Genomic DNA, 13,505 nt, shown 5'->3' with positions numbered 1-13,505 from the left:
CACACACACACACACACACACACACACACACAGACACGCACCATATTCTCACCAGGTTCATCTCTGGTTAAAACATGTTTCATTAGGTGGATTCATACTTTATACAGTGACGTTACTTATGATGGGTAGAGTATTCAGAAATTTTACTCAGGAGAGTAGCAATAGCTACTACATCATTTTACTACAGGGAAGTTAAAGTACAGTGTAGTAAAAGTACTCCCCAAAGTATGCTTTTAAAAAGACACTCAAATAAATGTGGTTACTGTCCACCTCTGGTGATAAAACACCGACTTTGTCAAACATGTAACACAAACTACACATTAAGTTGGAAGGTTTGGTAGAGCCCAGCTAGAGCAGCTCATAAAGTTTGATTGATTCTAATAAAGTGTGTGATCMAGATACCTCATAATGAATGTCTCTAGCTGCTGTTGTAATGTAGCACCACCTTATGGTTGTGTCGACTTACTGCTTTTTTAAACTAATTTTTAGTGAAATGCCTGAGTTCCCTATTTTTTTATTGCAAACTTATTTCAGTGCGTAATAATCAAGGCAAAATTATCAAAGAAMAAAGACGACACTGTGATAGTTTTTCTAAAAGCCACCCACAGTGGCTCTTCAATATAAGGTTTATTTCTTTCATTGTGGATTTTTATAAACATGTTTTTTTCATTAATGCTGTACAAGAACTAAACAAAATTTGCAGCAATGAAACACAGACTTAAAAAAAAAAAACTTGGTACATAAAGTGAACCATGTCACAGTGAGATGCACCAGTTAAGACAGATTCAGAGAATAATAACTACATTTAAGACAAAAGTGGCTTGTTTGAGGTTTTAAACATTTGTAGATGACTTGGGATTAAATATCAATAACATAAAGCTGGTGAACATATAAAACAAAAATGAAACTTTCTCCTCAATATTTAAAATTCTAGCGTTCATTTTTAGAAGTTTGAAATATAAACTAACTTGTTGCCAATTACAGAAAAATAATACTTAAAAAAACCTTTAAACAGAAATGCATTTACGCATGACAGAGAAAACAAGTCGACAAAGACAAAGTGTACAAAGGAAGCAAAATCCATCTTGTCCGAAAAGAAAAACTAATTTTTTTTTTGAAAAAAATTACAAAACAAAATKACTTTTTTTTCCCCAAACAAAGGCCAGGATGACGGGTCAGCTGTGAGCAGGAGTCCTATTTCAGTTTTTTAAGTTGCTGGTTTGTGTTGGTGATCTTCCCATCCATCTTGTCCACTTTGTTCAGCAGAGAGTCAATGGAGTCGTCCTGATCATCGATTTCAGACTGAAGACCGAGTCCGAGGCTCTTCAGTCTACTCAAACCATCGATCATGCCATCTAAATATTTCACRGAAAACATCAATCTTAGGATTAGGAGATTGGCAAAGCTTACAGGAATTTCCTCTCAYACACACAACCATCATGTTCACGTTTGAAGTAGTGTGACACAACAGTTGTGTTTTATGGTTAAATAATTAAATCATGCTGATTCGTCATGAGTAGGGCAACTGCTTTATATAAAACTGTTAAAAATGGTCCCGTTTGATTACAAGACAGTATGAGTTTTATTTTTTACCCAAGTTTTTGTCAAGAGTCTGGTGAGCCTCCTTGAGGTATCTGTTCTTTGAGTATCCATTCTGTCCAGATGAGGGATCATCTATCGATGCAGCAGCTCCAAAACCTGCGACAYAGGAGTCAGAAATGAAGGCAGCTGCTTCGTTGATTAATTAAAAAAATGCTGCTGAGATCTTTGTGACCTATCTGACCTCCTGTCTCCAACCTTCTGAGGTTGGGATGGCTGGCTTGATACTTGTCTTCGTGTTGTCTGCTGCTTGACAAGGCTGTCTGTAATCTGACACAGGGTTTTATAATATTGGTAAAAACAGAAAAAAATATTTAGTAATTAAACTTCTATCAAAAAAGCAAATTAAACTACTATTAAACTGTGTTGAAATAGAAAGCAGAAACCAACACACCATCGATTCAAAGAGTGAAGAATTGAAACCAACCGTTCACTGGCCTGGTAGGCCTTTGGCTCCTCAGGAGCAGGTTTTTCTTCTGGTTTGCTTTTGAAGTAGTTGACAAATCCTCCCCACACACTCTTAATAGTGYTGATGTGCTTCTGGCTGGTTTTCAGGTCCTGATCCATGTTGTCTAGCATCCTGTCGGTCCTCCTCAAAGCTTCACCCTGTCGCACCAGCTCCTACACAGACCAACACACATTTGTTCATTTCATAAGTTGTGAGTAGGCAAGAAAGAACGAAAGACGGGTGGATGGTTGAATAGAAGAACAGGTGATGGCTGGATGGACAGTTAYATGGTTGGATGGATGAATCAATATAAGAATGGGTTAATGATGGATGACAGATGGACAAACATACCTCTGCAGTTTCCACACCTATCTTCTCTGACTCATAAATGAGGCCGAGGGAACGATAACTGCTGTCCACAGCAGACTGAGCTGAACGCATCACTTCCTGTTGAAGATGCCTCTGTTTCCTCTCCGCCTCAGTCAGCCCACTGTCGGGGTCGTCACCGAATCCTCGACTTTTAGGTTTAAAATCCTCGTCGTCGTCATCCTCTGCGAATGGGTTGTGGGAATTAGGGTAGGCCATCTGTGGGGTAAACACACAGTGTTTTGACAAAAATAATCTTATCTAAAGCTTTAAATAAGTTCAMGAGACCGTCTAAAGTCAATAATGAGCTTTCACCTTTAGTATTAAATCAGTGCATGAGGATTATGACATAAATGAAAGTAAATCATGTAACAAACAAAATAAAACAATTGGACAAATAGACAAAACAGTTTAAATCTTCATAACCAGTTTACTGGTTTGCTCAATAATTGTTGCAGAGTATATGATTTTACAAGTACTAATTAAAAACTTTGCAACAATATAATGGCTTTGTTATGTTGATTTGACTAATGTACTCTATTCAAAACTATTAGCCTGGCTTAACATGCGTCTACCTTTTTAGAAAACAACTTTTTWAAGGGATGGACAGAGGCTAAGAGTTTAATACGCATAGTATAATAATAAAAACAAACTAATGTTAATATTTTTGTTGTGTTGTGTGTCGATTGTGGCGACAGTTTCACTTCAGTGGATTGCTAGAAGACTCTGCTACAACTAGCCGACTAATCARATGACCACGCCTGAAAACGAAAACAGCTACTCACTACGAACATAAACTTTTTGATTTTGAACCAATAGAGTGTTTCTAAAACGACATCATAAAATTATAATAACACGAAGTTCACAAACCTCGTTTTAACCGTCGTTGCTTCAGACYTGTTCCTCCTTGTTCCTTCTCTGTCGCATCAGCTGACTGTTGAAGTCCAGGGTTGCCAGATAGAAAGTCGTGAACATCGTATTATTCGACCCAAACGTATCGTTATGTGCTGAGTGCTCTATAGCCCAATGTGGGTTTTTTATGTTGATGTAATGTGTTCATGTAAATAAAAAATTGCTATTAGCGTACGGAAATACCCAAAATGTCGTACGTTTTGGGTGTTGTAAAAGACCCCGAAACTTTTATATAAAACGATAGTTATCACATATCAGGCAACACGTGTTATCTCTCCCTGTGACGTAAGACAACCTTGTCGCATGCTCCGTCAACAACCAATCCTGCGCAATAAAAACGCATAAAAATATAAAAGCGTTCAAAAACAATTAGGATTTTCTCATTTCCCTTTTACTTTAGTTTCGTTTGTAAATAAGATTGAAAGTCACTATTGTGTAGTGTAATGAGCGATTTCAAGCAAGGCTGTTCTCCTTGACGTCGTTCTCCATCACGTTTCTTTGACGTACAGCGACGTTTCTTCGTGATCTCCCGACGGCTAATCCTGGGCAGTGCGCAACAAAAACGCATGCGGATAAATGTATAAAGGTTTAAACACGCAGCACTGAGGATCTTCTTATTTTACTTTGACTTTATTGTTGTTTGTAATAAATAATAATAAAAAAACACTTTTTCATAGTGTAATAAGGCATGTCAATATTCATAGCTGAGACTGTCCGCATCGAGTTGTCGTCAGTGCTGCCGCTTCTCCCAGCACTAGCTACCGCTGCTCGGCAGCTTCTTGACTTCATTCCGCGGGCTTGATGTGGAAATAATAAACATTCTGTAATGGAAGGCAGTACGAGAGGATTTTATTTCAACACGGTTCTGTCGCTGGCCCGCTCGCTAGCTGCCCACCGTCCTGCCCCGGCAGAGAAAGTGAGTATCGAAACAGACCCGATTAATTTAGCCAAGTTGGTAGCAACGTTCGGATCAGTGCTGCTTTGCTTCCGCACACAGGCGTTGTCTTATTGTCATGGCCCGAGCCCGAGAAAGCTAATGTTTGACGGTTTGTTTTGTGTTGTCAGTGCTAGATGTACGGATTCGGGGGATGGGTGTTTACTACCCGTGTTTATTATGTAAAGCAAGTTTGGGGGGGGGGGGGGGGGGGGGGGGGGGGGGCTAACGTTTGCCACTGCATCACACAGGCAGGCTGCAGTCTGACAGGTTTAATGCTGGTAGAGTACACTTCATTGTGTTTTCAGGTTGGTTGTACACTTTACTGACCTGTTTCAACAGGAATCTGGAGGATTAAAGTCTTAATAGGGAGGGAGGGAATAATGAGCTAGAATAAGTAGAAATRAAAACACAGTGAACCAGCTAATCATAACACTGCACTGCCATTAAATATGTTGTTTTAGTGATATGATTCCCACTTCTGCTGTGTGTTTCTGGGTTGATTGTCTAACATCTTAAATTTGATAACTTTTACAGACTGATATGTTGTAATGTACGTAGGTAGGAACAGATGAGAGTGTAATTTCAATGTTTTTTTGGAAAATGTTGCATTTTGGACTATTCAGGTACTGAAAACGCCTTCCTATCTGAGCTTTTAATATAACAGGTTCACATCGAAGCATGTTAACAAGAACTACTCTTTCACAGTTATTTTATTCTAAATCATCCCATTTTGTGAAGGAAAACAAAATCCATTGATGGACAAACCATGTAGTTATTTTTAGATTGCCAGCTGACCTCTTTTTGTTTTTATCACTGTGGAGCATTGATGAAACTGGACTAGACGTGGCCAGCTGATCGTGATGCTGTCTCCAGGCGTTAACAAGTGCATCATTTTATCTGTCACTCTTCTTATCCTGATGTACCCATCACTCTGAAAAGATTGTTCAATCCTCTCTAATAGATTTAAGTTTTTTTTTAAAAAAATAGCCTCACTGGTGGCGTTCCTAAACCTAAACAAGTATTCATCCCCAATACATCAACATCAACATGCAGTGGTTGACGCAGCTATGTGCTGGACGGGACTTAACTCTGTTTAGGTTTCATTTGTTGTTTTGTTCGCTTGATGCAGACTAATAGTGTGAGCCTTCTGAAACAAACCACAACCACAGTATGTGTCGTCTAATATGTTTGTTAAGGAAATGGGAAGCTACTCCCTGCACCAGATAAAGCTTAAACAATTTACTACAAGTTGAAACAAGCTAATCATTTGCACTGTTTTAAATCCTGCAGTGTGCATTTCTGTCATTATTGCTTTTATATTTATCTGTTTGTGTTTTTTTTTTAGGTCCAGAAGCTACAATGCATGTGTCCAGTGGAAGTCCGTGGTGTGTTCACTTTAGATGTGCGTCGCAGAGATGCAGTTATCGCTCTCGCTGTGTTTCTGGTAGAGTCTGGCTTGCAGGTGGGTGTTGAGTCATGTGACCACCATGGTTTTTAGGTCATTTCATGCTTTCCCTCTACTTAACCCAGTATGACCTGATGCTACAGGTCTGCTTTCACCTTTCAAGGTATGAAAGTACTGGCAAACATTTATTCATAAAGACAAGAGCAAAGTGAGTGAGTCACCATGAGAGAAGAATGTTTAAGCTCTGAAATGATGTGTTACCGGTACTTATTTCAGTGAAACAAACATAAAGCAGGTCCAATATTACAAAACTACTTTCTACTGCCATAGAACTGTAATTAGATAATTCTATATTGCTACTATTAGACCACATTTTGCTCCCAGACTCTCACAGATTCATTAATTTAAATCATTATAATAAACTCATTCTCTTAATCTGATAAAGATGATGATTAGACATTTGGTTAGGCTTCTAAAGTCAKCGCACTGAGACACAGAGTGGAAATCTTCTCCGTCCTTTGATAGTGAAGTAATTGTCCTGCATTAATGTCTTTGTCACAGATCCTTTATTGACTGTTCAAATAATTTAAGCCTTGAAGTTTTGAGTTTTCCGAGCTTGTCAGACTCGACGTGTATTTGTGTAATAATGCGCTTTACTCTTGCAGCACAAAGACACACTTGTTCCCTACTTGCTGAGCCTTCTGAGAGGGCTGCCACGGGTTCAGTGGATTGAAGAAGGGTTGGGTAAGAAAGGAAAAGGTAGGAGAAATCCTCTTACATCGGAAACTTCAGTAGCCTTTTTTTAAACATGGAGTCAGCTTTATACACATTTTATACACCTTTTAACAGTGTGGGTTATGATAGGACAAAAGGCCATTGAGTTTCRTGTCATTGTGCTTTTTTTCTGCTCCACAGAATTTCTTCCAGTTGCAGAAAACTTCAGCTTCTGTCTTGTAACACTTTTGTCTGATGTGGCTCAGAGAGATCCAGGCTCTCGACTAGAGGTCAGCTGAGAAAGCAGTGATTGTTTTTTTTTCAGTTTGGGTGAATTTTAGGAAGTTACTAAGTTATTCTTTGTGTTGCTTTGTCTACAGATTTTGAACACCATACTGGAGGTTACGCAAACATTACAAGAGATTTGTCAAACACCTGATAATCATGACAAACGTATATTCACAAATATAAAACATACAGTATATGCCATCACTTCTCCAAGTATTGAAATAAAATGGGCTTCAGCGCTGCTCTTTTGTCCACAGTCTTCCTGTGCAGGTACGTTGTCCCCAGTCTGCTCGGCATGACTCGAGCGTTTGGCCGCTACAGCAACACGGAGGAAGCCCTGCTGTCCAAGCTGTTCCCCAAGGATTTGCCTCAGTCCCGCTGCATGGCGGAGGAAAACGAGGGRGTTCGACGCCGATCCTTCAACGACTTCCGTTCCATCCTGCCGTCCTCGCTGCTCACCGTGTGCCAGAGCGACACGCTGCGCAGGCGCACCCCGGCCCACCTGGACACCCCTTCGCAGGTCGGTGTTGTGACAGAGCTGGCTCTGGAAATGTTTTGTTATGCTCTAAAATAAAAAAATCACAGTTCTATAATGCGCCGTGTCGTAGGTCTCCACAGATCCAGCAGGCCACTCGCCCTGCTCTCCCACAACACCGGGTCCGCATTACTTTGAAGGTAAAAGTCAAGAAACACACACTTCTTTCAATTCTAGGACATGTGAACCAACATACATACATTCATGTTAGCAAGAAGTTGTAAAAAGCAGCAGACTAAATGATAATCATCCCTATTTAATAGGGGTGTAAGAAAATATAGATACACTGAAATATCGYAATATTTCATTTCCCGATACTGTATCGATATTCTAAAGCCCTGTATCGATTTTTTTATTAAGGTTTAAAATGTCAACTTTCTTGCCAGGTGTTCATTTTTATGTTGTAGTTCAGCCTCTGACCACTAGTTGGCAGCAGAGAGCCAGCTACTCTACCTCTTGAGGTAGAGGCTATTGTTAAGTGTTGGGTGACCATATTGTAAATTAAAATTAAAAACTAAAAGCTGCAAAAAATATATTTTCAAACTATTTATTGGCAAATTTAGTCTAATAATTGAAAAAATGGATGAAATATGAAATAAATAAAATCAAATACATACAAAGCATAACACAACTAAATGTATCAAAAGTATGTCTATGTAACATTAGAATTTTCTGAGACAATGAATTTTGGTTTTTCAATTTTATTTCCAGTAAGAGGTTTTTGTTTAATAGAATTTTTGGACAAAAAAATTCGCAATATATCGCCTTGCTTACAGTTTCGCAATATATCGGGATATATCGTATCGTGACCTCTCTGTCATGATATGTATCGTATCACCAAATTCTTGCCAATACACAGCCCTACTATTTAATAGATGTGCAACATTACAAATTCAGACAAGAATAAAAGTTTTATTTTTAACTTACTGCACTTCTTTGTTTTCTGGTTTCGTCTTCCGCAGGTGCTTATCTTCCAGACAGCAGCACGGTAGACCCCGACTACTATTTCTCCACAGTCAGCTCCAGTTTCTCAGTATCTCCTCTGTTCATGGGAGCTGGTGAAAACGAGGTGGAGGTGCCCGTCGATCTGCTCCGACAGCTGCTTGGCATGGTGCAGTGACTCGCTACACATTCTCCATCGTTTGATTTCTGCTCAGTTCTGTCTTGTAAACAAAATCTCTGCTTCATGATTTACAGGTGAAAAACTTTGTGTCCGACCCCTTTTTGAAAACTCTGGACACCACAGTGACAGAACTTACAGAGGTGAATAAACGACTGCTGCCTGTGCAAAAATATAGGAAATGAAACATTTAAGGAACTATTTATGACTTTTTTCTGTTTTTGTTTGTTTGTCGTAAAGTCTAATCCTGGAGTCAGCCTCTATTACAAAACCTTCAGCGACCCCCTCTATGTGTGTGTGTTCAAAATGCTGCGGGACACACTGTACAACATGAAAGGTAAAGCATATATATGTATACATTTTTATCCTACATTAAAACAAGGGTGTTCGGTCCTGATCTTTGATGCCTACATTATGAATGTTTTACTTGTTTTCCTGTTCCCTGACTCAGTAATGAATTACCTCTTCGAGTTCTGCATACGCCTGTTAATCATTCATTCTCATCAGGTGTGTTGGAGCAGAGAAACCTTTCAAGTATAAAAACTGTGGGCTGGGTATCATGGCCAGTTCTTTAGATCGATTCGATTTTGATTCATAAGGTTCTCAATCGATTAATCACGATTCAGTTCAGTTCGATCCGATCTGCTCTTAAATAATGAAAATGGTTCAACTGTGTTGCAAAATACAATATCATTATTTTTTCTCTTCGCCATAAGGACAAACATTTAAATTAAACAGTTTAATCTTGAAGGAAAACTGTCACAAGTTTAAAAGGTTTTAAATTAAAAAGGAATTGCAGCTGACAGTGTTGTTGGAGGAATTAATTTTTAAGTAATTAATAAATATTTTGATGAATAAGAACTGATGGGAATAAGTTTGCAGGAGGAGATGTAAATATAAATATACTTCTGCCCACTCCTTTTGAGTGTATGAAAACTGTATATTTGTAATGTTTCTGTTAGCTTCTGTTATGTTCAATATAACTTATTAAAACTTATTACTTATAGCTTAGTAAAACAAACTAGATACCGCATAGCGGTAACATAATAACCCCCGCACACAATGTCATGCTACTAGATGCATCCCAAAGTTGTAGTGGTTTGGGTGGGGGTCCTTTTTGGGGCTTCTATGTTAAACAGTTTCTGAGTTATAAGCATTTTTGCATGTCCAGACACCCCACTCTTTGAAAGGAGCCCCMTCCTCAAATATGGGGTCTATCGTAAAACCGTTGGCTGGCGCAGTGTAGGTCAGACTCATCTACAGCCCTGCCAAATTTCATGTTGATTGATGCAGCCGTTTTTGTGCTACGTTTGACCAAAAATCACTGAAAAAAAACCAACAAAAAAACAAAACAAAGCAGTACGAAAACATTATTACTCCCGCTTACGCTTCGCATGCGGGGGTCATAATAATACAGAGACAGCATTTCATCACTGTGAATTTCATCAAGACTTTTCTTAAAGTTTAAAAATAGTAATATTGGTAACAAAACTAAACAATTTTGTTAGAATGTCGTCTTTCACACATTTATACATGCAGAGGAGAACAGTTCAGTCAGATGTTTACACACCGTTGTTTGGTTTGAGCACCTAACAAGCCGCTTTTCAAACCCTGCTTCGTTTTCGTTACCGCGTAGGAGCACAAGTCTTTGCAAATAAAAGGTCTCTGTTACCTTTAAGTTCTGCTGAGAATCGGCTGATAACGTTAGTGATTCCTTAATTTCTTTTGTTTTGCTCCAGACAACTTGTTATTAAGAGCTAATGTTAGCACTGAACGTCATCTGGAGGCAAATATACGGCAAGCCAGGAGTGACAAAATATAGAAACGCGTTTCAGATGCACGCACAAGATGCCGTGGGGAAGAATCCATCCATCCATTTTCTGTTCACGCTTCTTCCTTTTCAGGGTCGCATGGGTCACTGGTGCCCATATCCTGCAGTTGGGGAAGAATCGATTTTCCCAAATTCAAATGAAATCGATCCAAGATCGATTAAATCGATTTTTTTTTTGCCCAGCCCCAGTCAAACTCTCTCCCTCTCCTTTTCAGCTGTGCAGCCAGCATTTGTGCGAGAAGTTCACGACTTCGTCCTGGAGCAGTTCAGCAGCAGCCAGTCAGAGCTGCAGCGGGTGCTGCATGACACGGGGACGCTGACGGGCGACCTGAGCCCCCTCAAGCTTCGCTGTCAAGCCAACGCCGCCTGCGTGGACCTCATGGTGTGGGCCGTCAAAGATGAGCAAGGTAAAGGGTTGTGTCGAAGTGAGCTGTGCTGTGTGTTAGCATGGATTCATTTGTTTGGTCCACACGTCTCACTTTTGCTTTTTTTTATTCATTTTTTTGTCAGGAGCTGAGAATTTGTGCACAAAACTGTCTGAGAAGCTTCAGTCAAAAACCTCCAGTAAAGTCATCATTGCTCACATGCCGCTGCTGATTTGTTGCCTACAGGTAGGATGCACAAAAGCACCAGTAGGAACAATATTTAGCGTTGCACAAAGCATCAGTCATGGAATGAGATCTTATTATTTTTTCTAAATAATTAAATAATCATCTTTTCTTTGGCTTCTCTCTCCTCTGTCTCAGGGTCTGGGTCGTCTCTGTGAGAGGTTTCCAGTTGTTGCTCACTCTGCTACAACTTCTCTCAGGGATTTTTTGGTGGTTCCATCCCCAGTTCTTATAAAACTCTACAAATATCACAGCCAGTACAGCACAGGTACTTACAGTCAAAACTCATTACTTCAGATCCACTTCTGAACTGAGACGCAACACTTCCGTTGTCATTAAAAGAGTATGTCTTGGTTCTAAAATTCAGAATATACCATCCAAAAAATATTATTCAGGCACTGTTTTAAGCACAGGTTTGTATTAGAAGTTATAGTTATAAGTTTGACCGAAAAGAGTGTTAAATCTAATGTAACATTGGTAGCGTTTATTTAAAAACTGAGGTGAACATGTATCTTCTGTTAAAAAATGGTGACATAATTTAATCACAAACTAGTCATGAGGTTTTAAAGTTTAATAAGAAAAAATTTGATAAAATGTAGAAATTGAAAGGGTTTAAGCATCATTTCATGCTGAAGGTAAACCAAACAAGAGCTGATATGATTAATAACAGAGTTACTAGCTGTCACATCTGAGTCATCACTAATTATCTGAAGAGCTACAGATTCAGACAAGTGGGGGTGAAATTCAAGTTACTGATTTTATTTCGTTTGTTTCTTTGTCCAGAAGGAACTGTCTGTTCATTAACTGTTTACTTTATATATTCAACATGAGCTGCACTCAGCTGTTTCCACATTCTGTGCAGAATCTCGTGTAATGTTTTCTATTGTCACTTTTTAAAGGCACAGGAGAAATCCGGATAAATGTGACAAACGAGCATTCTCAGTCAACTATCAATGTGCTGGCCAACAAGCGGGACCAGCCCTCCATGTACGAGCAGCTCAGAGACATTTCTATTGACAACATCTGCAGGTGGGATATGCTCACTCTAAGCAAAACTACAGTCAAATAGATTTTTGAAAGAGTTTTTAATTTTTATCCTCTCTATCAGATGCCTGAAAGCCGGTTTGACGATGGACCAAGTGATTGTTGAGGCTTTTTTAGCCAGTCTGTCCAACCGTCTGTACATTTCACAGGAGAATGAGAAGTGAGCAACTTTTCTTGTAGCACAAAAAATAAACAAATAAAACTAGGTCATTCCGTCATCCAGATTAAATCCAAGTTCAGATGACTCAGAGGAAGTGTTTTAAAAATACACCTCATCTTTCTGCCAGGGATGCTCATCTGATTCCAGATCACAACATCCGAGCGCTGGGTCATATCGCAGTGGCTTTGAGGGACACTCCCAAAGTCATGGAGCACATTTTACAAATCCTCCAGCAGAAGTTCTGCCAGCCTCCGTCGCAGCTGGATGTGCTCATTGTGGACCAGCTGGGCTGTATGGTCATTACAGGAAACGTAAGTACAAAGCCTTAGTGATGACAYCACACTGGAGCGTAGTCCTTCACTCGCATCATTTTTCAAATGCAGATAGTGTTTACACAGGTAATCACAGGTTTCTGTGCTTGTTGAATCTGCTTTAGTTTCCAAGCAACTCAGGGTTTCCTTACAGGAAATGACATACTGCTGCTTTAAAATGGTTGTATTTGACTCAAACTCTCATAAGTGCTGAGTGAGGCTGCACTTAAGAAGAGGTGTGTTGTGGCTGGTGGAGAACAGGAGGGGAGTTTAACCCTAAAACTAGCTTATAAAACAGTAACTTTGTTTAAACTGGGCACAAATATAACCAAAGTAACTTTTTCCTTTATCAAATTTACTGATGTTGCTTTAAATTTTCTGGCTGTTGCTCACTTGCTCAGCACAGAGACTATGTTCCAGCACTCAAGTTGACAAATCAGTGGTTTTAATGAGGTACCCTTGGTCAGCTTGTCGCTCCTGATCATGATAAGCTACATTTAAAGAGGATAAACCGACGTACAGCTTACTGAGTGGTCTGCTATCCCCTAATTTTCTTTGTCTTTTAGCAATACATCTACCAGGAGGTGTGGAATCTGTTTCAGCAAATCAGCGTGAAAGCCAGTTCTGTTGTCTACTCTGCCACCAAAGACTACAGAGATCATGGTTACAGGTCAGCTTCTGCTATAAGATCAGAGTTTTAACACCAAATGTTTAATTAAAGAGCTCAGAAAGCATTGTTTAAAGCAGAGATTCATAAAATATGGGCCGGCTGTGAGCACCACCTTGAGGGCCTCAAAAAAAAAACAACCCAACAGTTTTTAACTTTGGGCCACAGAGAGCCATGGGACCGCATTGATTTTGAATAAGGTGCAATGCACTTTCTCACCACTAGTAGCGGTAGTGCGCCACTCAAATGTTTAACTACTTTTTTAATATGTAAAAGAAGAACTTTAGAAACCTGCCGAGAATGGAAACCTATTTTAAATGAAAAGTAGAAGCAAAAATGAAAGTAACTCATCAAAAAACACCAAGGTTTGTCACTAATATGAAGTGCCGCTTCTGTTTTTACAATGCAATAATATGTTAAAAGTTCAAAACATTTTCAAATACAGTTGCAGATACAACTAAATTTTAGTTAGCATTTCTATTTTTTTAATTGTCTATTTTGTTATAGTTTATGTTAAAAAAATATATTTTTGTGTTGATAAGCCTGAGTGGTCTGTTGAC

General features: G+C 39.2%; 2 protein-coding genes across 2 annotated transcripts in view; one reads left to right on the top strand and one right to left on the bottom strand.

Annotated features, from left to right (window-relative positions):
• Positions 1-583: 583 nt before the first annotated feature.
• On the bottom strand, positions 584-2,632 carry snap29 (synaptosome associated protein 29). Its single transcript, XM_014011779.1, has 5 exons — positions 2,399-2,632; positions 2,027-2,220; positions 1,784-1,869; positions 1,594-1,698; positions 584-1,355 (listed from the first exon to the last, which is right to left on the bottom strand). The coding sequence occupies exons 1-5, from the start codon at positions 2,630-2,632 to the stop codon at positions 1,195-1,197; spliced, it is 780 nt and encodes a 259-aa protein (XP_013867233.1). The 3' UTR covers positions 584-1,194.
• Positions 2,633-3,463: 831 nt separating this feature from the next.
• pi4kab (phosphatidylinositol 4-kinase, catalytic, alpha b) overlaps positions 3,464-13,505 on the top strand; it is a gene marked incomplete in the record, with an annotated part of 31,266 nt that continues 21,224 nt past the window's right edge. The window contains 17 exon segments of the mRNA XM_014011708.1: positions 3,464-4,241; positions 5,608-5,724; positions 6,333-6,426; positions 6,583-6,671; positions 6,762-6,834; positions 6,927-7,189; positions 7,278-7,344; positions 8,167-8,315; positions 8,402-8,467; positions 8,565-8,661; positions 10,371-10,562; positions 10,666-10,766; positions 10,902-11,031; positions 11,663-11,792; positions 11,872-11,967; positions 12,095-12,278; positions 12,845-12,976. Coding sequence (XP_013867162.1) covers positions 4,152-4,241; positions 5,608-5,724; positions 6,333-6,426; positions 6,583-6,671; positions 6,762-6,834; positions 6,927-7,189; positions 7,278-7,344; positions 8,167-8,315; positions 8,402-8,467; positions 8,565-8,661; positions 10,371-10,562; positions 10,666-10,766; positions 10,902-11,031; positions 11,663-11,792; positions 11,872-11,967; positions 12,095-12,278; positions 12,845-12,976 — 2,070 coding nt within the window.

This window comes from Austrofundulus limnaeus, unplaced genomic scaffold, assembly GCF_001266775.1.
Source record: "Austrofundulus limnaeus strain Quisiro unplaced genomic scaffold, Austrofundulus_limnaeus-1.0 Scaffold84, whole genome shotgun sequence".
Taxonomy (NCBI): Eukaryota; Metazoa; Chordata; class Actinopteri; order Cyprinodontiformes; family Rivulidae; genus Austrofundulus; species Austrofundulus limnaeus.
Note: the sequence above shows the minus strand (reverse complement) of the source record. Positions and strands in the feature narration are given on the sequence as shown.